General features: G+C 45.4%; 2 protein-coding genes across 5 annotated transcripts in view; one reads left to right on the top strand and one right to left on the bottom strand.

Annotated features, from left to right (window-relative positions):
- Window positions 1–16,181, top strand: part of LOC115136625 (glycerophosphodiester phosphodiesterase domain-containing protein 5-like) — a 101,974-nt gene extending 85,793 nt beyond the window's left edge. For 2 of the 4 annotated variants that reach the window (XM_065024342.1, XM_065024343.1), the window contains 4 exons: window positions 10,764–10,846; window positions 12,063–12,077; window positions 13,654–13,766; window positions 14,635–16,181. In XM_065024342.1, coding sequence (XP_064880414.1) covers window positions 10,764–10,846; window positions 12,063–12,077; window positions 13,654–13,766; window positions 14,635–14,720 — 297 coding nt within the window. In that variant the 3' untranslated portion in view covers window positions 14,721–16,181. Of the gene's footprint in view, window positions 1–10,763; window positions 10,847–12,062; window positions 12,078–13,653; window positions 13,767–14,095; window positions 14,367–14,634 lie in introns of all 4 variants that reach the window. The other 2 variants (XR_010465034.1, XM_065024344.1) reach the window with 2 other exon arrangements.
- Window positions 16,182–17,131: 950 nt separating this feature from the next.
- LOC115120195 (heat shock 70 kDa protein 13-like) lies at window positions 17,132–23,876 on the bottom strand. Its single transcript, XM_029649102.2, has 5 exons — window positions 23,769–23,876; window positions 23,182–23,522; window positions 21,089–21,302; window positions 20,262–20,429; window positions 17,132–19,189 (listed from the first exon to the last, which is right to left on the bottom strand). Exons 1-5 carry the CDS (start codon window positions 23,791–23,793, stop codon window positions 18,600–18,602), a joined length of 1,338 nt encoding a protein of 445 aa, XP_029504962.2. The 5' UTR covers window positions 23,794–23,876; the 3' UTR covers window positions 17,132–18,599.
- Window positions 23,877–24,334: the final 458 nt, after the last annotated feature.

The raw sequence follows: 24,334 nt of genomic DNA, 5'->3' as shown, positions 1-24,334 counted from the left end.
TACCTAGCATGGACTTGTAGATGACCTGGAGCCAGTGGGTCTGGCGACGAATATGTAGCGAGGGCCAGCCGACTAGAGCATACAAGTCGCAGTGGTGGGTGGTATAAGGTGCTTTGGTGACAAAACGGATGGCACTATGATAGACTGCATCCAGTTTGCTGAGTAGAGTGTTGGAAGCCATTTTGTAGATGACATCGCCGAAATCGAGGATCGGTAGGATAGTCAGTTTTACTAGGGTAAGCTTGGCGGCGTGAGTGAAGGAGGCTTTGTTGCGGAATAGAAAGCCGACTCTTGATTTGATTTTCGATTGGAGATGTTTGATGTGAATCTGGAAGGAGAGTTTGCAGTCTAGCCAGACACCTAGGTACTTATAGATGTCCACATATTCAAGGTCGGAACCATCCAGGGTGGTGATGCTAGTCGGGCATGCGGGTGCAGGCAGCGATCGGTTGAAAAGCATGCATTTGGTTTTACTCGCGTTTAAGAGCAGTTGGAGGCCACGGAAGGAGTGCTGTATGGCATTGAAGCTCGTTTGGAGGTTAGATAGCACAGTGTCCAATGACGGGCCGAAAGTATATAGAATGGTGTCGTCTGCGTAGAGGTGGATCAGGGAATCGCCCGCAGCAAGGGCAACATCATTGATATATACAGAGAAAAGAGTCGGCCCGAGAATTGAACCCTGTGGCACCCCCATAGAGACTGCCAGAGGACCGGACAGCATGCCCTCCGATTTGACACACTGAACTCTGTCTGCAAAGTAATTGGTGAACCAGGCAAGGCAGTCATCCGAGAAACCGAGGCTATTGAGTCTGCCGATAAGAATATGGTGATTGACAGAGTCGAAAGCCTTGGCGAGGTCGATGAAGACGGCTGCACAGTACTGTCTTTTATCGATGGCGGTAATGATATCGTTTAGTACCTTGAGCGTGGCTGAGGTGCACCCGTGACCGGCTCGGAAACCAGATTGCACACAGCGGAGAAGGTACGGTGGGATTCGAGATGGTCAGTGACCTGTTTGTTGACTTGGCTTTCGAAGACCTTAGATAGGCAGGGCAGGATGGATATAGGTCTATAGCAGTTTGGGTCCAGGGTGTCTCCCCTTTTGAAGAGGGGGATGACTGCGGCAGCTTTCAATCCTTGGGGATCTCAGACGATATGAAAGAGAGGTTGAACAGGCTGGTAATAGGGGTTGCGACAATGGCGGCAGATAGTTTCAGAAATAGAGGGTCCAGATTGTCAAGCCCAGCTGATTTGTACGGGTCTAGGTTTTGCAGCTCTTTCAGAACATCTGCTATCTGGATTTGGGTAAAGGAGAACCTGGAGAGGCTTGGGCGAGGAGCTGCGGGGGGCGGAGCTGTTGGCCGAGGTTGGAGTAGCCAGGCGGAAGGCATGGCCAGCCGTTGAGAAGTGCTTATTGAAGCTTTCGATAATCGTGGATTTATCGGTGGAGACCGTGTTACCTAGCCTCAGTGCAGTGGGCAGCTGGGAGGAGGTGCTCTTGTTCTCCATGGACTTCAGTGTCCCAGAACTTTTTGGAGTTGGAGCTACAGGATGCAAACTTCTGCCTGAAGAAGCTGGCCTTAGCTTTCCTGACTGACTGCGTGTATTGGTTCCTGACTTCCCTGAACAGTTGCATATCACGGGGCTATTCGATGCTATTGCAGTCCGCCACAGGATGTTTTTGTGCTGGTCGAGGGCAGTCAGGTCTGGAGTGAACCAAGGGCTGTATCTGTTCTTGGTTCTGCATTTTTTGAACGGAGCATGCTTATCTAAAATGGTGAGGAAGTTACTTTTAAAGAATGACCAGGCATCCTCAACTGACGGGATGAGGTCAATGTCCTTCCAGGATACCCGGGCCAGGTCGATTAGAAAGGCCTGCTCACAGAAGTGTTTTAGGGAGCGTTTGACAGTGATGAGGGTGGTCGTTTGACTGCGGCTCCGTGGCGGATACAGGCAATGAGGCAGTGATCGCTGAGATCCTGGTTGAAGACAGCGGAGGTGTATTTGGAGGGCCAGTTGGTCAGGATGACGTCTATGAGGGTGCCCTTGTTTACAGAGTTAGGGTTGTACCTGGTGGGTTCCTTGATGATTTGAGTGAGATTGAGGGCATCTAGCTTACATTGTAGGACTGCCGGGGTGTTAAGCATATCCCAGTTTAGGTCACCTAACAGAACAAACTCTGAAGCTAGATGGGGGCGATCAATTCACAAATGGTGTCCAGGGCACAGCTGGGAGCTGAGGGTGGTCGGTAGCAGGCGGCAACAGTGAGAGACTTATTTCTGGAGTGGGTAATTTTCAAAATTAGTAGTTCGAACTGTTTGGGTATGGACCTGGAAAGTATGACATTACTTTGCAGGCTATCTCTGCAGTAGACTGCAACTCCGCCCCCTTTGGTAGTTCTATCTTGACGGAAGATGTTATAGTTGGGTATGGAAATCTCTGAATTTTTGGTGGCCTTCCTGAGCCAGGATTCAGACACGGCAAGGACATCAGGGTTAGCAGAGTGTGCTAAAGCAGTGAGTAGAACAAACTTAGGGAGGAGGCTTCTGATGTTGACATGCATAAAACCAAGGCTTCTTCGATCACAGAAGTCAACAAATGAGGGTACCTGGGGACATGCAGGGCCTGGGTTTACCTCCACATCACCCGCGGAACAGAGAAGGAGTAGTATGAGGGTGCGGCTAAAGGCTATCAAAACTGGTCGCCTAGAGCGTTGGGGGCAGAGGATAAGAGGAGCAGGTTTCTGGGCATGGTAGAATATATTCAGGGCATAATGCGCAGACAGGGGTATGGTGGGGTGCGGGTACAGCGGAGGTAAGCCCAGGCACTGGGTGATGATGAGACAGGTTGTATCTCTGGACATGCTGGTTGTAATGGGTGAGGTCACCGCATGTGTGGGAGGTGGGACAAAGGAGGTAACAGGGGTATGCAGAGTGGGTCTAGGGGCTCCATTGTGAACTAAAACAATTATAACTAACCTGAACAACAGTATACAAGGCATATTGACATCTGAGAGAGACATACAGCGAGGCATACAGTAATCACAGGTGTTGAATTTGGAAAGCTAGCTAAAAACAGTAGGCGAGGCTAATCCGCTAGCACAACAAACAGCAGGTAAAATGGCGTTGACTAGGCAACGGGGCCGACAGGTAAGACAAACAAGCAGAAAGGAGTACCGTGATTAATGGACAGTCCAGCGTGCGTCAGCTATGTAGCCAAGAGATCAGTGTCCAGGGGGCAGCGGTGGATGGGCAGGGGGGCTGGGCTGGCGAGTGTTATCCAGTTTTTTTTTTTTAAACTAACAATGACTAACTAGCTTGTAGCTTGTAGCTAGTTAGCTGGTTAACGTCTGGAGGTTCTTGAGTGTGTCATAAAAATAAAAATAAGAGTAAAAGTAATAGCGATTCCGTATCACATTGGGTGAGGCAGGTTTCCGGAAGGTATAAACAAATTAAAAATCAAAAAGAGATAGAAAGTAAATGGGGTCAGAGAGTGATTGGGACGCGGTGGTTCAGACGGTTAGCAGGCCTGTGCTAACAAGCTAACAGTTCGTAGGCCCGAGCTAGACAAGGTAGCAGTTAGCGGACCGGAGCTTGACAAGCTAGCCGTTAGCAGGCCGAATTAGCAAGCAGGGAGATAGCGAGGGCTAGAGAGTTAACCTTTGGGGGACGTCGCGATGGGGTGAGTCTGTTTATTCCTCTTCATGCGGTGAGCTGGAGATACAGCGATTCAGAAAGCTCGCGGGCCTTGGCCAGCAGATGGATCTTTGGCGATGTCGCAGCGGAAAAGCCTGTCGAAACCCCCTCGGACGATTATGTCGGCGGACCAGTCGTGATGGATCGGCGGGGCTCCGTGTCAGCAGTAGAGGGTCAGTAGAGGGTCCAGGCCAATTGGCAAATTAGGTATTTTTGGACCTCTTCGGCTAGTCGGGAGATGGGCTTAGCTCGAGGCTAGCTCCAGGCTAACTGGTGCTTGCTCTGGGACAGAGACGTTAGCCCGGAGTAGCCACTCGGATTGCAGCTAGCTATTTACGATGATCCGGTATAAAGGTTCAGAGCTTGCGGTAGGAATCCGGAGATGTGGTAGAGAAAAAGCAGTCTGATATGCTTTGGGTAGATGTCGCGCTGGTGTCCTAGTTAGCGTTGAAGACCGCTAACAGTGGCTAGCTAGTAGCTAGTTAGCGGCTAGCTTCTGATGAGGGTTCCGATTCTAAAGTATAGAAAAAGCAGATCCGTACCACATTGGGTGATGCGGGTTGCAGGAGAGTATATTCAGCCTGTAGTTGGAAAGTGAGATTAAAATATGTACGAAATATATACAGAAAAAAACGAGGAAAAACTATATTTACACTATACAGGACGGGACAAGACAAAACACACGTCCGACTGCTACGCCATCTTGGAGAGCCCAAGTCAATATGGCCTCTACCTACACCCACCCTGTCTGTTAGCTAGTCAATATGGCCACTACCTACACCCACCCTGTGTCTCTCTGTTAGCTAGTCAATATGGCCACTACCTACACCCACCCTGTGTCTCTCTGTTAGCTAGTCAATATGGCCTCTACCTACACCCACCCTGTCTGTTAGCTAGTCAATATGGCCTCTACCTATACCCACCCTGTGTCTCTCTGTTAGCTAGTCAATATGGCCTCTACCTATACCCACCCTGTGTCTCTCTGTTAGCTAGTCAATATGGCCTCTACCTACACCCACCCTGTGTCTCTCTGTTAGCTAGTCAATATGGCCTCTACCTACACCCACCCTGTGTCTCTCTGTTAGCTAGTCAATATGGCCTCTACCTACACCCACCCTGTGTCTCTCTGTTAGCTAGTCAATATGGCCTCTACCTACACCCACCCTGTGTCTCTCTGTTAGCTAGTCAATATGGCCTCTACCTACACCCACCCTGTGTCTCTCTGTTAGCTAGTCAATATGGCCTCTACCTATACCCACCCTGTGTCTCTCTGTTAGCTAGTCAATATGGCCTCTACCTACACCCACCCTGTGTCTCTCTGTTAGCTAGTCAATATGGCCTCTACCTACACCCACCCTGTGTCTCTCTGTTAGCTAGTCAATATGGCCACTACCTACACCCACCCTGTCTGTTAGCTAGTCAATATGGCCTCTACCTACACCCACCCTGTTCTGTGTTAGCTAGTCAATATGGCCTCTACCTACACCCACCCTGTCTGTTAGCTAGTCAATATGGCCTCTACCTACACCCACCCTGTGTCTCTCTGTTAGCTAGTCAATATGGCCTCTACCTACACCCACCCTGTCTGTTAGCTAGTCAATATGGCCTCTACCTACACCCACCCTGTGTCTCTCTGTTAGCTAGTCAATATGGCCTCTACCTACACCCACCCTGTCTGTTAGCTAGTCACACCCACCCTGGCCTCAATACCTACACCCACCCTGTGTCTCTCTGTTAGCTAGTCAATATGGCCTCTACCTACACCCACCCTGTGTCTGTTAGCTAGTCAATATGGCCACTACCTACACCCACCCTGTGTCTCTCTGTTAGCTAGTCAATATGGCCACTACCTACACCCACCCTGTGTGTCTGTTAGCTAGTCAATATGGCCTCTACCTACACCCACCCTGTGTCTCTCTGTTAGCTAGTCAATATGGCCACTACCTACACCCACCCTGTGTCTCTCTGTTAGCTAGTCAATATGGCCTCTACCTACACCCACCCTGTGTCTCTGTTAGCTAGTCAATATGGCCACTACCTACACCCACCCTGTGTCTCTCTGTTAGCTAGTCAATATGGCCACTATACACCCACCCTGTCTGTTAGCTAGTCAATATGGCCTCTACCTACACCCACCCTGTCCTAGTCAATATGGCCTCTACCTACACCCACCCTGTCTGTTAGCTAGTCAATATGGCCTCTACCTACACCCACCCTGTGTACACCCACCCTGTCTGTTAGCTAGTCAATATGGCCTCTACCTACACCCACCCTGTGTCTCTCTGTTAGCTAGTCAATATGGCCACTACCTACACCCACCCTGTCTGTTAGCTAGTCAATATGGCCACTACCTACACCCACCCTGTCTGTTAGCTAGTCAATATGGCCTCTACCTACACCCACCCTGTGTCTCTCTGTTAGCTAGTCAATATGGCCACTACCTACACCCACCCTGTGTCTCTCTGTTAGCTAGTCAATATGGCCACTACCTACACCCACCCTGTGTCTCTCTGTTAGCTAGTCAATATGGCCACTACCTACACCCACCCTGTGTCTCTCTGTTAGCTAGTCAATATGGCCTCTACCTACACCCACCCTGTGTCTCTGTTAGCTAGTCAATATGGCCACTACCTACACCCACCCTGTGTCTCTGTTAGCTAGTCAATATGGCCACTACCTACACCCACCCTGTCTGTTAGCTAGTCAATATGGCCTCTACCTACACCCACCCTGTGTCTCTCTGTTAGCTAGTCAATATGGCCTCTACCTACACCCACCCTGTGTCTCTCTGTTAGCTAGTCAATATGGCCACCCACCCACCCTGTGTCTCTCTGTTAGCTAGTCAATATGGCCACTACCTACACCCACCCTGTGTCTCTCTGTTAGCTAGTCAATATGGCCTCTACCTACACCCACCCTGTGTCTCTCTGTTAGCTAGTCAATATGGCCACTACCTACACCCACCCTGTGTCTGTTAGCTAGTCAAGCCTCTACCTACACCCACCCTGTGTCTCTCTGTTAGCTAGTCAATATGGCCACTACCCACCCTGTGTCTCTCTGTTAGCTAGTCAATATGGCCTCTACCTACACCCACCCTGTGTCTCTCTGTTAGCTAGTCAATATGGCCTCTACCTACACCCACCCTGTGTCTCTCTGTTAGCTAGTCAATATGGCCTCTACCTACACCCACCCTGTGTCTCTCTGTTAGCTAGTCAATATGGCCTCTACCTACACCCACCCTGTGTGTCTCTGTTAGCTAGTCAATATGGCCTCTACCTACACCCACCCTGTGTCTCTCTGTTAGCTAGTCAATCTGTTGGCCACTACCTACACCCACCCTGTGTCTCTCTGTTAGCTAGTCAATATGGTCTGTTAGCTAGTCAATATGGCCTCTACCTACACCCACCCTGTGTCTCTCTGTTAGCTAGTTCAATATGGCCACTACCTACACCCACCCTGTCTGTTAGCTAGTCAATATGGCCTCTACCTACACCCACCCTGTCTGTTAGCTAGTCAATATGGCCTCTACCTACACCCACCCTGTTCTCTCTGTTAGCTAGTCAATATGGCCTCTACCTACACCCACCTGTGTCTCTCTGTTGCTGTCTACCTACACCCACCCTCTGTTAGCTAGTCAATATGGCCACTACCTACACCCACCCTGTCTGTTAGCTAGTCAATATGGCCTCTACCTACACCCACCCTGTCTGTTAGCTAGTCAATATGGCCTCTACCTACACCCACCCTGTGTCTCTGTTAGCTAGTCAATATGGCCTCTACCTACACCCACCCTGTCTGTTAGCTAGTCAATATGGCCACTACCTACACCCACCCTCTGTTAGCTAGTCATACTACCTACACCCACCCTGTGTCTCTCTGTTAGCTAGTCAATATGGCCACTACCTACACCCACCCTGTGTCTCTCTGTTAGCTAGTCAATATGGCCACTACCTACACCCACCCTGTGTCTCTCTGTTAGCTAGTCAATATGGCCTGTTAGCTACCTACACCCACCCTGTCTGTTAGCTAGTCAATATGGCCTCTACCTACACCCACCCTGTGTCTGTTAGCTAGTCAATATGGCCTCTACCTACACCCACCCTGTCTGTTAGCTAGTCAATATGGCCTCTACCTACACCCACCCTGTGTCTCTCTGTTAGCTAGTCAATATGGCCTCTACCTACACCCACCCTGTGTCTCTGTTAGCTAGTCAATATGGCCTCTACCTATACCCACCTCTGTTAGCTGTGTCTCTGTTAGCTAGTCAATATGGCCTCTACCTATACCCACCCTGCCTGTTAGCTAGTTAATATGGCCTCTACCTACACCCACCCTGTGTCTCTCTGTTAGCTAGTCAATATGGCCTCTACCTACACCCACCCTGTGTCTCTCTGTTAGCTAGTCAATATGGCCTCTACCTATACCCACCCTGTGTCTCTCTGTTAGCTAGTCAATATGGCCTCTACCTACACCCACCCTGTGTCTCTCTGTTAGCTAGTCAATATGGCCTCTACCTATACCCACCCTGTGTCTCTCTGTTAGCTAGTCAATATGGCCTCTACCTATACCCACCCTGCCTGTTAGCTAGTCAATATGGCCTCTACCTACACCCACCCTGTGTCTCTCTGTTAGCTAGTCAATATGGCCACTACCTACACCCACCCTGTGTCTCTCTGTTAGCTAGTCAATATGGCCTCTACCTATACCCACCCTGTGTCTCTCTGTTAGCTAGTCAATATGGCCTCTACCTATACCCACCCTGCCTGTTAGCTAGTCAATATGGCCTCTACCTACACCCACCCTGTGTCTCTCTGTTAGCTAGTCAATATGGCCACTACCTACACCCACCCTGTGTCTCTCTGTTAGCTAGTCAATATGGCCTCTACCTACACCCACCCTGTGTCTCTCTGTTAGCTAGTCAATATGGCCACTACCTACACCCACCCTGTGTCTCTCTGTTAGCTAGTCAATATGGCCACTACCTACACCCACCCTGTGTCTCTCTGTTAGCTAGTCAATATGGCCACTACCTACACCCACCCTGTCTGTTAGCTAGTCAATATGGCCTCTACCTACACCCACCCTGTCTGTTAGCTAGTCAATATGGCCTCTACCTACACCCACCCTGTCTGTTAGCTAGTCAATATGGCCTCTACCTACACCCACCCTGTGTCTCTCTGTTAGCTAGTCAATATGGCCTCTACCTACACCCACCCTGTCTGTTAGCTAGTCAATATGGCCACTACCTACACCCACCCTGTCTGTTAGCTAGTCAATATGGCCACTACCTACACCCACCCTGTCTGTTAGCTAGTCAATATGGCCACTACCTACACCCACCCTGTGTCTCTCTGTTAGCTAGTCAATATGGCCACTACCTACACCCACCCTGTGTCTCTCTGTTAGCTAGTCAATATGGCCTCTACCTATACCCACCCTGTGTCTCTCTGTTAGCTAGTCAATATGGTCTCTACCTACACCCACCCTGTGTCTCTCTGTTAGCTAGTCAATATGGCCTCTACCTATACCCACCCTGTGTCTCTCTGTTAGCTAGTCAATATGGCCTCTACCTATACCCACCCTGCCTGTTAGCTAGTCAATATGGCCTCTACCTACACCCACCCTGTGTCTCTCTGTTAGCTAGTCAATATGGCCACTACCTACACCCACCCTGTGTCTCTCTGTTAGCTAGTCAATATGGCCTCTACCTACACCCACCCTGTGTCTCTCTGTTAGCTAGTCAATATGGCCTCTACTTATACCCACCCTGTGTCTCTCTGTTAGCTAGTCAATATGGCCTCTACCTACACCCACCCTGTGTCTCTCTGTTAGCTAGTCAATATGGCCTCTACCTATACCCACCCTGCCTGTTAGCTAGTCAATATGGCCTCTACCTATACCCACCCTGTGTCTCTCTGTTAGCTAGTCAATATGGCCACTACCTACACCCACCCTGTGTCTCTCTGTTAACTAGTCAATATGGCCACTACCTACACCCACCCTGTGTCTCTCTGTTAGCGAGTCAATATGGCCTCTACCTACACCCACCCTGTGTCTCTCTGTTAGCTAGTCAATATGGCCACTACCTACACCCACCCTGTCTGTTAGCTAGTCAATATGGCCACTACCTACACCCACCCTGTCTCTCTGTCTGTTAACTAGTCAATATGGCCACTACCTACACCCACCCTGTCTCTCTGTCTGTTAACTAGTCAATATGGCCACTACCTATACCCACCCTGTCTGTTAGCTAGTCAATATGGCCACTACCTACACCCACCCTGTCTGTTAGCTAGTCAATATGGCCACTACCTACACCCACCCTGTCTCTCTGTCTGTTAACTAGTCAATATGGCCACTACCTACACCCACCCTGTCTCTCTGTCTGTTAACTAGTCAATATGGCCACTACCTACACCCACCCTGTCTGTTAGCTAGTCAATATGGCCACTACCTACACCCACCCTGTGTCTCTCTGTCTGTTAACTAGTCAATATGGCCACTCCACTACCTATACCCACCCTGTCTGTTAGCTAGTCAATATGGCCACTACCTACACCCACCCTGCCTGTTAGCTAGTCAATATGGCCACTCCCTACACCCACCCTGTGTCTCTCTGTCTGTTAACTAGTCAATATGGCCACTCCACTACCTATACCCACCCTGCCTGTTAGCTAGTCAATATGGCCACTCCCTATACCCACCCTGTCTGTTAGCTAGTCAATATGGCCACTCCACTACCTATACCCACCCTGTGTCTCTCTGTTAGCTAGTCAATATGGCCACTACCTACACCCACCCTGTTTGGTAGTATGAGATCTCGGTGTATGTGGAACTTCTTTAAATTGTCCTTTCACTCCTAGTTACATTATTCTGACTAGAGTATTCTCTTTTGTTAACCTTTGAATAACTAATCCAGTATGCACTGAACATTATTTTCTATACCACAATATTACATGAATTTCATTATTACATAATTTTAGGGAAGTATGCTTTGTTCTAAGTTTGTTGAGTTGTTTTAGGAGACGCTGCCACCTGGTGGTCTAATGCTACCATGTTGTGTTTCAGAGTCCGGATGAGTACTGTCTGATCTGGGTCGCTGCTGATCTCATCTCCTTCACTGTAGTTATAGGAATATTTGTATTCCAAAAGTAAGTCCTCTTCTGCTGATTTTTATTATTATTTTCTCAGGATGTAATTTTTAAATGTAGTAATTAACCTCAGTGTTTTTACTGGAGATTTATTAGTCAACTGATTTAAAGGAGGAAGAAAGCAGATTAAATCATTTTTTTTACTGTGCCTACATAGCACTGGGCATGGGAATATTGTCAACACTCACTCACACACAGACAATGACCTGTTATTACTGCTGTAGTGCCTCTGGCAGCCTTTACACCATTAACACATCTCTTCCTCCCTCTGTGTCTGCTTCACATCCTCTCCTTCCACCTAGTGGTGTGTGTTCTACCTCTCAGGGGCTTAATGTTCAATAATATAATGATATCCGCCATTTAGCAGACGCTTTTATCCAAAGCGACTTAGTCATGCATGCAACCATTTATTATGTATGGAGTGGTCCTGGGATTCCAACCCACTATCCTGGCATTGCAAGAGCCATAAACTACCAATTGAGCTACAGAGGACCAGCAGGCTCCTGTATATTGTACAAGCACACATTAACAGAACTCTGCATACACAGATGACTGTTTATATTACATTAATTAGGGTTTCCTCAAGGGATTCTTTTTAAGGTCATTGTTGATCTTCCACAGTGAATCTACTACAGTGTTTTCTACACCCTCCTCTTCCAAATAACTTCAGTGAAAGGCAAGAGTCCTTTAGCAGAGGAATACAATTGTGTAGTGGGTATTCACAGGCCATTTTCCAGCAAGTGTGTTAAAACACAGGGATGGATGAAAGTGTAATTATTTGATAAAGCCCATTTACAATGTCAACACGGTGGCTTGGAGGATCCGCTGGAGAAGTATCTCTCGTCAACTTAACAATGTTTCCCGTTGCAGTTGTTTGTACTTTGAAGTAACATGAAACCAGAAAGTATGCTTCCTTAAACTCTGAAAGACTGTAGGAAGCTGTTGCTACGGGAGTTTCTCTATGAATTTCACTTTCCTTCCTGAGCCATAACGCTGTTGTGGGATGGAGGACAGCAGAGCAAGATCTCCATCCTCTAGTCTTATGGTGTGGGGTTTGCTATGCTTAGCAAAGTACTGGTCGCTGCAGCCTTCTAAACTGACCTCAATCTCTCCACCTTCTTTTGTCCTTGTTCCCTTCTCTTCCTCCTTTTTCTTCTTCCTCTCCTCTGGCTGACGTGCATGCTCCTCTTCTCTGCTGCATTCTGGCATCTCTCAGCTATCACATTATCAGGTAACTGGGTCAGCTCTGACCCACTCTGCGTTTCCTTTCTCTTCCTCTCTCCATTTTGCCGTATCATTTCATCCTTTCTGTATACGTCATCCTTTAAATCTTTTGTTTGTCTTTCTCTCACCTGTAGTATTGTATTTCACTGCTGCCACTTCTCATTCTCCCCACTCGAGGAGAGAATAAATACAAGCGATCCTACCAGTATTGGCCTTTTAGTGGCAGACCGCAGTACTTTGTCCCTCACAGCACAAATGCTTGTGTTCACTTTTATCCCAGTTGAGTTTTACTGTTTACATCATCGACCCGAATGACAGTCTGCAAATTAATTATAGAATTGTATTAAACAAGGAAGAGCTCTTTTCATTTATGGTGTTGATTTGGACAAAAGCTCTGCTTTGCTGTTTTTTTAAGTGCATTGATGCATTAGCCAAGACACAATATTGCTAATGTAATAATTTAATTTATGTGCCTCTATTTGTTAATTACCATAACAAAATTATGTTGTGGAAGTAAATCTTCTTGCCTCCGATATTACTCCAGTTAGTGTTGTGATGCTCAAAGCTAGTCACAACCAATGATGTATATAAACCCTGGATGGCTGATGCCATGTATTGGCCATTAAGAGGCAATGAAGCCACCGGTCGGCCATATTTGCACTCCCTAATAGGCGCAGTCCTTCAATTAAATGTGATCAAGGACAAAATTACTATATGTATTTAGGTATAAAAAATATATTTTTGTGTTTAGCTCACATTATATAATGTACGAGTATGCATTAATGTGTCTGTAATAGAATAAATGTGGCCAAAACGAATGTAGACTTTAATAAAGCAATTTCTATAGCTTCCCTACCATTGTAAAACATATTTTGGGAGTGCCAAGATGGAGGCACGGTGGCTTCAACACAGCGCCCACTTTCAGTCATCTAGTGTATATATAAATCATTGGTCACAACTAGTCAGTAAAGGATCACAACTAGTCATTAACTGAAGTACGTTCTTTCAGAGAAGTGGAGAAGTCTTTGGCTCAGACTCTGGTCTATTTGTACATGTCCTTATAGATTCAGTACAGCAACGAACTTCAATATCCGTCTGTTTGCTTGGTGTTATTTTGAGGTCAGCCAAATAGAAGTAGAAGAATTTGAGGCAAAATGGTGTCCAGGGCCCACACACGTTGACCTAGAGTAGCAATCTCCACGCAAAATGGTGTCCAGAGCCCACACACGTTGACCTAGAGTAGCAATCTCCACGCAAAATGGTGTCCAGGGCCCACACACGTTGACCTAGAGTAGCAATCTCCACGCAAAATGGTGTCCAGGGCCCACACACGTTGACCTAGAGTAGCAATCTCCACGCAAAATGGTGTCCAGGGCCCACACACGTTGACCTAGAGTAGCAATCTCCACGCAAAATGGCCGACACATTTTGACATGCCTTTAGCTCCATATAGGACAGGTCCTTGAGACCAGAGGCAGAAGTACTGTGGTATGACCAGAGGCTCTATATCAGGGTTCTCATATAGATCAGGTGAACCCTGCTCTATATGATGTCCTGCCCTCTGTGTGACCTTTCCTCTCCAGGTGGAGGTTGAGTGGCATGCACAGCTACAACCCTGAACAGATCATGCTGAGTGCCGCGGTCCGGAGGTCCAGCAGAGACCTCAACATCATGAAGGAGAAACTCATCTTCTCCGGTAAGGAAGGACCCCACAGAGAGGAGAGCTGCACTGCCTGTGTTTACTGTATTGTGTGTTTGTTTCTCTGGCTGTGTCCCAGTACTGTGAAATGGCTTCCCCTCCTTTTCTCATCTCCTTATTTATTTCCCACTGATCTGATGACATTGGATAGATGAAGTTGATGCCTGATTGTTTTGGCCAGCCATATTGCTTTCACCTATTAATCAGTGGTCACAGAAAAGGAGACAAGGAAAGGCAGCCATTTTAGGAGAGTCTGGGGATGTCAGTGTGTTACCCTATCCCAGCATGCATCTCTGAGTGTTTGTAATGTAATTATCCTTCCCAAGGTCAACCGCAGTAGCAGTCTCAACCTGTGTGTGTGACCTGCACTCCTCTCCACCTCCACTCCTCTTCATCCTGCCATCTCTCCATCCTCCTCTGCCTGCTGTGACCATTCGCTCGACCATTCCTCCTCCATTCCATCCCTTCCCCTCTCTCTCTGCCTGCCCCGCCTTTCCCCCTCTCCTCCCCAATCACCCACCAGAGACCTGTGTCATTTAAAAGGGTGCCTAGACAGCCCACTGAGACACACCAGCCTCTCCTGGTGGGTGGTGAAAGGTACGTCTGATGAGGGTCTTCAATGGCCATCAGTCAGTCCAAACCACTCTAGAATAACCACTAGTAGGTATAGTCACTTAGAAGAGATAAGTGGTGACCTACAGAGCAAAGAAAACCTAAGGGATTTCTCTGGTGTGGTTTGGATATGATGCTGCAGTGATATTGTTTTGGATGATCTGTGTATTGATGTGGTCTGTGTTGTACACTCCATCAGTGAAATACCCTGTGAACACTGACTGTGATGTGCCTTCTCTCTTCTGCCTCCCAGAGGTGAGCAATGGTGTGGGCAGTGCTGAGGACCTGTACATGGAGAATGGCTTCGACTACTACAACAACGAAGGCATCTCCCATTGACTCTTACTCACCGAATGTGAATCTACTCACCTAATGTGACACCCGACACTACTAGCATGTGGAAATTGAGTAAATTAAGACTTCCAAGTGACTGTCTTGTGATTGGGCTTATCTATTGTTATGATTACTCTTGTTTTACTCAGTGTATCCAGATAGTTATTGGTTTGTTCCTCTACTGACTGACTGATTGACAGGCTGCTGTATTGCTGAAGAATCCAAGGCAGCACCACCCATTGCTTTGTACATTCTGTAAATAGGTTTGTTTTTGCTTGTTATATACAATGTGGGACTAAATGCACTTTTTATTGAACTGATTGATTCGTCGGATCTGATCTATGGCCTCTTCTCCTCACCTCTGTGGGCAAACTTGTTGGCTCGAGTTCCACATCAGGATTTCAACATTCAGTGGAGAGTCATGCATTTTATTTATATTTTTTACCAATTTGTTGGCCAGAAAAAGGGCAATTTAAAAATATATTGGTCCATTATATATATATTTACTTAAACCTCCCGTGTGCTGGGATTGAATGGGTTCATGGGCCGGATCTGGCCCTCTGCCGTAGTGTTTCCCACCCCTGCTCTTGATGCTTGGAGGCCCCCCCCCCCCCCAGTTATCAATGCTTATTTGTTTGTTTCTACACTGTTATTTGGATTTCTTGCAGTCACTTTATAGCACAACCAATTCTTATTATTTACAGGAATGACTATTTGTGCAGCATGCTCCTTTTTCTTGCCTTTGGGCGCTATTCTAATTTATAGGAACAAAAAGAACATGAACAAGCTGTTTACAGAAGTCCTGCCTTCTCCGACTGAAATAGTTACATGATGTAAGATAATGATTTGAACAGCATTTCCAAGCATATGATATACAATATTAAGTGACTTGTGGAGCTGTGCTGTCTCGGGCCGGGCTTGTGTTCAGGCACAACTAATGTTTACTCAGTGTTTTCGGGTTCATTGTGAATGTGTTTTGATTTTTAAAGGATGTGTACAGTGCATGTATTATGTAGAGATTTCACCCCTACCCTCAGTGTGCAGTCCTACATAGTGTGCACATATTACAGATGTTTTAGGTGCTGAGCATTATATTGGAAATGTCATCATGATTATGTATAATAATAGCTATAGTGTTGAAGAGTTTATGAAAGTAATTGAAATACTTTGCCGGCCCAACTTCTTAATGGCATTTGAACTCGTGGTGTTTGAAAAGCAAAGTGCATCAAATCAATTGGTTTCTATAGGGGGACATGAAAGGGTGTCTGTGATGAGATGAAGTGGGGTGTGTTATATTAACTGTGAAAATAAACCTGGAGGCTGAGTATCATTATATATATATATATATGATATTATAGTATCATTATAGTTCAAACCGAGTCAAGGAATGGATAGACTTGTGTTCATTTACTCCTTTGGTATTTATGTGCCTCAGAAGTCAATAATTAAAATGTTTCTGATACCGAAGTGATATCCTTTGTGGTATTTTTGTAGCTATATAACAAACCATTTAGGTTGGCGTTACTGTTGACTGTAGCTCATGTCAACCATATTCCTACTGAATCCTTGATGTACAGTGTCTTCAGAAAGTATTCACACCCCTTGCCTTTTTCCACATTTTGTGTTTCAGCCTGAATTAAAAATGGATTCAATTTAGATGGTCACTGGCCTACACACAAAATACCCATGTCAGTAGAATGGTTTTTACAAATGAAATGTCTTCAACCCTAAATACATTCAGGAGTAAAAAGTGCTTAAGTCATATGGACTCAATCCAGGTGTGCAAAGCTCTTAAACTCACCCAGAAAGATGCTGATAAAGGTGATTCTAACAAGTCAATTTGATTTATGTATTTCATTTTCAATAAATTTGCAAACATTTCTAAAAACATTTTCACTTTCATGGGGTATTGTGTGTAAAAATCTATTTAATCCAGGCTGTAACACAATGTGGAATATAAATATTTTCTGAAGGCACTGTAAGTGTTCTATTACTGGCCCATGCCAGTAACTAACACCATTGTGGATCTCTGTTATACTGACATTATTTCCCCTCAATTATGGAGTGAGGCGGCAGGTACCCTAGTGCTTTGAGTGTTGGGCCAGTAACCAGAAGGTTGCAAGATCAAATCCCCGAGCTGACAAGGTAAAAATCTGTCGTTCTGCCGCTGAACAAGGCAGTTAACCCACTGTTCCCTGATAGGCTGTCATTGTAAATAAGAATTTGTTCTCAACTGACCTGCCTAGTTAAAAAAAAAAAATGGTGATGTTACCACATTGCTGAAGAAGCTAGTGATGATGGTAACTGGATTTGACAAGATTTTAGCACTCAATGTTCTGGGAACATGATCACAAATGTCCTTTTTACCTTCCACCTGTATTAGAAAGTCAGTCTGTCATGGAATGAGGACCACGGGATGCATCTGAATGTTTATTTCCCCTTCAATGGCGATGTCTGTCTGAATGGATTTGTTTGTAATAAAGCTCATAAAGAAAATACAATTTCACGACAAATTCAATAATGGTATTTAGGGAAATTTAGTTAAAGCAGCATGTAGCACAAGATATCTAATGGGGCCATATGAGAGGGGTGATTTGAAGAATAAGCTAAACGTGCAGTACAAAAATCTTAAATTACGTACTCAGAAATTCCTATAGCATATTACTATAGAGAACTGCAATCAGTACATTATCTGAGGCATGTTCAACAAGGAATGCATACAGTATTTACAGTTGTCCCCTGCATCAGCCCTAAGTAGACTGGTATTTTGGAATGTACATTCCCTACATGAGATAATTAGAATGGACTAATAGTAGTAAATGATCAACCAACATGTTTGCTCTCCAATGCCAGGGGCTCTAACCAGCCATTACTCTACAACCAGCGGTCTTGTGGCACACCGTAACACGCACCACCATAAGCCTTGGGTCTTTTTATGGCACTTACAATAAGTACTTCTATATACAGGTAGCTTAGTGGTTAAGAGCGTTGGGCCAGTAACCAAAGGGCGCTGGTTTGAATCCCCGAGCCGACAAGGTGAAAATTGTCAACATGCCCTTGAGCAAGGTGCTTAATCCTAATTGCTCCTGTAAATCACTCTTATCCAGAGTGTCTGCTGAAGTACCAAATGTCAGACCGTGTACTCTGTGATTCTTATAATTCAATTGCACCAGAATGATGCTGGCTAACAAGTTCTATCATTTTCAAAGTGCAATATTTAGCCTAAGTTGGTATGCCCCTTATTTTGACAATTCATCAGTTATCCAATACAATACCGACATCTCGCTAAGCTGAACATAGTAGCTTTACATTCAAGCAGTAGCCTAACAATATGTGCAAACATATTTGGTCCAAAACTCTAATAGAATACTGCCCTAGTCAATATGACTGGTGGTAGTTCATATCAGGTGGCTTAAAAGCACAGTACAGCTCCACACAGCAGCTCTCTGAAAAGGCACAAGCGTGTTGTCATCCGCTGAAAAACAAATACTCCTAATGTGCTGTACCCCCACCCCCACGCAGTACAAACACGCTCGCACACATGCACAGACACACTATAAATAAATAAATAGCTGAAGGTGTATTGGCTGGTCACAGTTCTGTAGAAATAAAGGTTGTTCCCTGAATTGAATACCATTTCAATCTACCACAGTTGGTCCAATAAATTGGGCCAGCAGTAAACAAGTGATGGTTGAGTTTCTCTGTGAAAATATATTCCAGGATCTATTATTAGAGCTGAAGATCATATTTTAACCTCATAGGACTATTGCACACGTGGTGAAGATGGAGAAGGACAATTAACAGTTAAAATGCAGCCCATCCTTTAATATGGAAAGTCTCTGTCTGGTGGCATCTTTATGTCCATTGCCACCTCTCTAGACTAGATCAATTGAAGTTGGTCTTGCGGAGGTGTCTGTTGGGGATCTCTATAGCGCTGACCTGTAGGGGCCAGGAGCCACCCATGATGCCAGCCTGGATGGCCACCCCGGTCACCACTGCCAAGTCTGGGTCCACTGAGGTGTTGGGCTCCTTCCCAAAGTATCCACTGATCAGCTTCCTGATCCTAGGGATGCGGGTGGAGCCTCCCACCAGAACTATCTCATCCACCTCCTCCTTCCCCAGGCGGCCCTCGGCCAGCACTGTCTCTACAGGTGCCAGAACCTTCTGAAAGAGGTCGTCGTTCAACTCTTCAAACAGCTCACGGGTGATGACTGCTTGGAAGATGACTGGGATTGGGTCCTTGGCGGGCCCCTGTGGTGGTTTCTTGGGGTCCCCTTGGGGCTCCAGGTGCAGGGGTACCCTGAGGTGGGCACTGAGCTGCAGGGTGAGGTTGAGTTTGGCAATCTCCACGGCCTGGCGGAGGCGGTGGATGTCCTCTTTGAGGGTGGGAGGAACGCCGTACTGCTGGCGGACCCTCTCCATGGTGTACTGGAGCAGCCTCTGGCTGAAGTCCTGCCCCCCCAGCTTGTTGTTACCTAGGAAACAAGGGTCATTCTGAGTCCAATAATACTATTAATATGTTAGTAGTATTGGGATAATTTAAATTCCTTATCATGTATGGTTTGAATTAGTTGTGCCAATATGAAATGGTCCTCCAACTATAACATAGTGTTGTTGGTCCCTTGTTTCATGAGCTGAAATAAAAGATCCCAGAAATGTTACATGTGCACAAAAAGCTTATTTCATTCCAATTTTTTTTACATCCCTGTTAGTGAGCATTTCTCCTTTGCCAAGATAATACATCCACCTTACAGGTGTGGAATATCAAGAAGGTGATTAAAGAGCATGACCATTACACAGGGGCATCTTGTGCTGGGGACAGACAAAAAAGGCCACTCTAAAATGTGCAGTTTTGGCACACAACACAATGCCACAGATCTCTCATGTTTTGAGTGAGTGTGCAATTGGCTTGCTGACTGCAGCAATGTCCACCAGAGCTGCTGCCAGATAATTTAATGTTAATTTCTCTACCATAAGCCGCCTCTAACGTCATTTTAGAGAATTTGCCAATACGTCCAACCGGCCTCACAACTGCAGACCACATGTAACCACAACAGCCAGCTTCTTTACCTGCGGGATCGTCTGAGACCAGCCACCCAGACAGCTGATGAAACAGGAGTATTTCTGTCTGTAATAATGTTCTTTTGTGGGGAAAACTCATTCGGATTGGCTGCGCCCCTTGCCAGTCATGTGAAATCCATAGAGTAGGGCCTAAAGAATTGATTACAATTGACTGATTTCCTGATATGAACTGTAATCGTTGAAATTGTTGTTTATATTTTTGTTCAGTATACAATATGGCAAATGTTCCACTTGTACTGCCCACTTGTACTGCCCTTGTACTGCCCACTCTTATCCAGAGTGACTTACAGGAGCAATTATGGTTAAGTGCCTTGCTCAAGGGCACATAGACAGACTTTTCACCTAGTCGGCTAGGTGTTGTGATTATTCGTGGTCTGCCACCCTACCTACCAGAAGAGAAATGAAAGTGACACCAACTAAACCATGCGTAACTACAACATGATAAGGAGTTGATTAGTGTCCTACCTGCCATGGCTCTGGTGAGGAACATGCCCCCTTGTTTATTGAGCAGAGAGACGTCCAGCGTTCCTCCTCCCAGGTCTACCACCAGTACGTTGAACACGTCCACCTTGTGTAACCCATACGCCATCGCTGCAGCCGTGGGCTCGTTGATCACACGCAAGATGTCCAGTCCTGTGTGGTGTAAACAGAACAATCATATGTTAGCTACAGGTCTTACAGAGGGTAGTGTAGATTTGGTCACATCTTTGAATTGGGTGTCCAATATTCTACTCACACTCCCTCTGTCTATAGAATAAGTAACACAGTTATGGGCATAGAGCAAACACCTAATTACATCAGGGATTGACATTAAAGTCTAAGGTACATGCCCACCAGAATTGTTTAATTAGCTTTTTACATGCAGAAGTGTTGTATATTGCCTGCCTTTCACCTACACATAGGAGAGGAATCAAAGATCAGTAATCAAATTATTTGTAATCAGTAAAAAAATAAATATATATAGAACCTAAAACTATCTGTCGTTCACGTACAGAATGTGGGGGAACCAGAAAGATCCGTTTTAAGATGTGAATTATTTGCAGTTTGGTTGTTTTCACTTAAACAACAACAACAACACCACCACCTCAGAGCAGGCTCAACTTGGATGACTGCTCAGTTTACTTGCCCCAAGCAATAGGGCAACCCTTAATGTCCATCCCTGTATGATTAACTGTTTCTTAATGAGAATACAATAACAACCTAAACAGTGTAAGTCATTCCTGTAGCAGTGTTAACACATCAAATCAGATATTGTATGACTGTTGATACAGTTTTGCCAGACAGAGACTGACCGGCCAGGTTGGCAGCCCTGATGGTGTAGTTCCTCTGTCTATCATCAAACTCAGCAGGGACAGAGATCACAGCCCTCTTGATGGGGACACCCAGGTGATGCTCTGCCATCTTCCTCATCTTCAGCAGCAGCCGAGAACTAATGAACTCGGGAGTAACTGTGAACGTCTGGTTGGTGGTGACCAAGAACTCTGCACTGCCATTGTTATTTATCACCTGAAAGACAGGTATGTTATTACAAATGAAAGACAGGTATGTTATTACAAATGAAAGACAGGTATGTTATTACAAATGAAAGACAGGTATGTTATTACAAATGAAAGACAGGTATGTTATTACAAATGAAAGACAGGTATGTTATTACAAATGAAAGACAGCTGTCATTGATATAGCATATTTATAAACCTGCAATCACACAGCTTATGCAGCCAAATGCTAATGCTGTATTCAATCATTTTCACTGTGGTGTATTGACTGTCAAAGTAACTAAAGGAGTATGTACTGTACAGTTGAAGTCGGAAGTTTACATACACTTAGGTTGGAGTCATTAAAACTCATTTTTCAACCACTCCACAAATGTCTTGTTAACAAACTATAGCTTTGGCAAGTCGGTTAGGACATCTACTTTGTGCATGACACAAGTAATTATTCCAGCAATTGTTTACATACACCAAGTTGACTGTGCCTTTAAACAGCTTGGAAAATTCCCGAAAATGATGTCATGGCTTTAGAAGCTTCTGATAGGCTAATTTTCATCATTTGAGACAATTGGAGGTGTACCTGTGGATGTATTTCAAGGCCTACCTTCAAACTTAGTGCCTCTTGGCTTGACATCATGGGAAAATCAAAAGAAATCAGCCAAGACCTCAGAAAAAGAATTGTAGACCTCCACAAGTCTGGTTCATCCTTGGGAGCAATTTCAAACGCCTGAAGGTACCACATTCATATGTACAAACAATAGTACGCAAGTATAAACACCGTGGGACCACGCATCCATCATACCGCTCAGGAAGGAGATGCATTCTGTCTCCTAGAGATGAACGTACTTTGGTGCGAAAAGTGCAAATCAATCCCAGAACAGCAAAGTACCTTGTGAAGATGCTGGAGGAAACAGGTACAAAAGTATCTATATCCACAGTAAAAACGAGTCCTATATCGACATAACCTGAAAGGCCGCTCAGCAAAGAAGAAGCCACTGCTCCAAAACCACCATAAAAAGCCAGACTACGGTTTGCAACTGCACATGGGGACAAAGATCGTACTTTTTGGAGAAATGTCCTCTGGTCTGATCAAACAAAAATAGAACTGTTTGGCCATAATGACCATAGTTATGTTTGGAGGGAAAAGGGGGAGGCTTGCAAGCCGAAGAACACCATCCCAACCGTGAAGCACGGGGCTGGCAGCATCATGCTGTGGGGGTGCTTTTCTGCAGGAGGGACTGGTGCACTTCACAAAATAGATGGCAACACGAGGGAGGAAAATTATGTGGATATATTGAAGCAACATCTCAAGACATCAGTCAGGAAGTTAAAGATTGGTCGCAAATGGGTCTTCCAAATGGACAATGACCCCAAACATACTTTCAAAGTTGTGGCAAAATGGCTTAAGGACAACAAAGTCAAGGTATTGGAGTGGCCATAACAAAGCCCTGACCTCAATCCTATAGAAAATGTGTGCACAGAACTGAAAAAGTGTGTGTGAGCAAGGAGGCCTGCAAACCTGACTCAGTTACACCAGCTCTGTCAGGAGAAATGGGCCAAAATTCACCCAACTTATTTGTGGGAAGCTTGTGGAAGGCTACCCGAAACGTTTGACCCAAGTTAAACAATTTAAAGGGAATGCTACCAAATACTAATTGAGTGTATGTAAACTTCTGACCCACTGGTAATGTGATGAAAGAAATAAAAGCTGAAATAAATTATTCTCTCTTATATTATTCTGACATTTCACATTCTTAAAATTAAGTGGTGATCCTAACTGACCTAAAACAGGGAATTTTTACTAGGATTAAATATCAGGAATTGTGAAAAACTGAGATTAAATGCATTTGGCTAAGGTGTGTGTAAACTTCCGACTCCGACGGTATGTACTGTACCTTGAATGGATAGCGAGCACTTTCCTGCTCAAGGAGATCTTGTTCGAATATCTTTCCAATAAACCGCTTGGCATCATAGATGGTGTTTTGAGGATTGTTTTCGGCCAGATCCTGACCCTCGTAACCGGCGAAAACTTCGGTAGGTGTGAACGACACCGCACTAGGGATGCTCTTCCGCCCCTCCTCATCCCCTATCACCTCCACATCCCCGGTACCCGGGTGGAATACTCCCACTGAGCAGAAAGTGGTCCCCAGATCTAGGCCGATTACTTTTGGTTTCGGTGGAGGCAGATAATGTTGGCCCAGATAGCCAGCTAGAAAAAGAGCCAGAATGACCGATCCTGCGACATGGAAGATATAGAAAAAGACGTGGTTTTAGGTATGGACGTTGTTTACGTAGCTAGCTCGTAATTAGCCTACTTATTTACATATTCACTCAGCGTTGACAGTTTGACACATTTTCAGCTAATTGACTACTAATAATGATTTAGGTAGCAACTAACATGCTTGTCAGCCCACTTGCTAGCTAGCTAAACAGCTGGTTACACAACAACAACAAGCACACGTTACGGTTAAATCTTACTTACCGATCATAGACATTTCCCCAGCCATTGTCAAGTACTGATCCCCCCGAACTGAGACGTAGTAAAACGTAATCTAGGCTAATATGTTGTCACCGCTTGACGGTCGTTACTAGTTACCACAGCCACTAAGTCATAAACCCCGCCTATTTGTAACATGTATCTTCTTAAAATGTTATTTTAAACCTAACCCTTAGCCACACCGCTAACCTTATGACTAACCATATCCTTCAATTAAGACCAAAAATAGATTTTATGTTATCATGAATTTTTACGATATATGATTTTGTGACTGTGGTAACTAGTAGAAACTTCTCGACGGATTCTCCATTCAGAGTCATGTGGACAATCCACAGAACCACACGTCACCATTAAAATGTTGTAAGCATTTTCTGGGTAACGTAGTCCAATCCATTCGTTATCGCTTATATATACACCGGATGAGAAAGCAAAGTAACACATTTTCCCATGAACACTAGTCATATATGACGTATTGAAATATGTGTTCAGTGTCGCAAAATGTTGATGCTTGCAACATTTAGCAATATTGTACAACGCCTTGCTCTCTTCAC

This window comes from Oncorhynchus nerka, linkage group LG11 (genome assembly GCF_034236695.1).
Source record: "Oncorhynchus nerka isolate Pitt River linkage group LG11, Oner_Uvic_2.0, whole genome shotgun sequence".
NCBI classification, from domain to species: domain Eukaryota; kingdom Metazoa; phylum Chordata; class Actinopteri; order Salmoniformes; family Salmonidae; genus Oncorhynchus; species Oncorhynchus nerka.
The sequence above is the reverse complement of the archived record's forward strand: the minus strand, read 5'-3'. Positions and strand labels throughout refer to the sequence as shown.

Excerpts from the sequence above, each read along its gene's own strand:
- LOC115120195 (XM_029649102.2), bottom strand. The coding sequence starts at position 23,793 with ATGGCTGGGGAAATGTCTATGATCG. Across the intron at positions 21,303-23,181 it reads GTGCTCGCTATCCATTCAAG|GTGATAAATAACAATGGCAG; the intron begins GTACAGTACATA and ends CCTGTCTTTCAG. Across the intron at positions 20,430-21,088 it reads CAGGGCTGCCAACCTGGCCG|GACTGGACATCTTGCGTGTG; the intron begins GTCAGTCTCTGT and ends TACACCACACAG.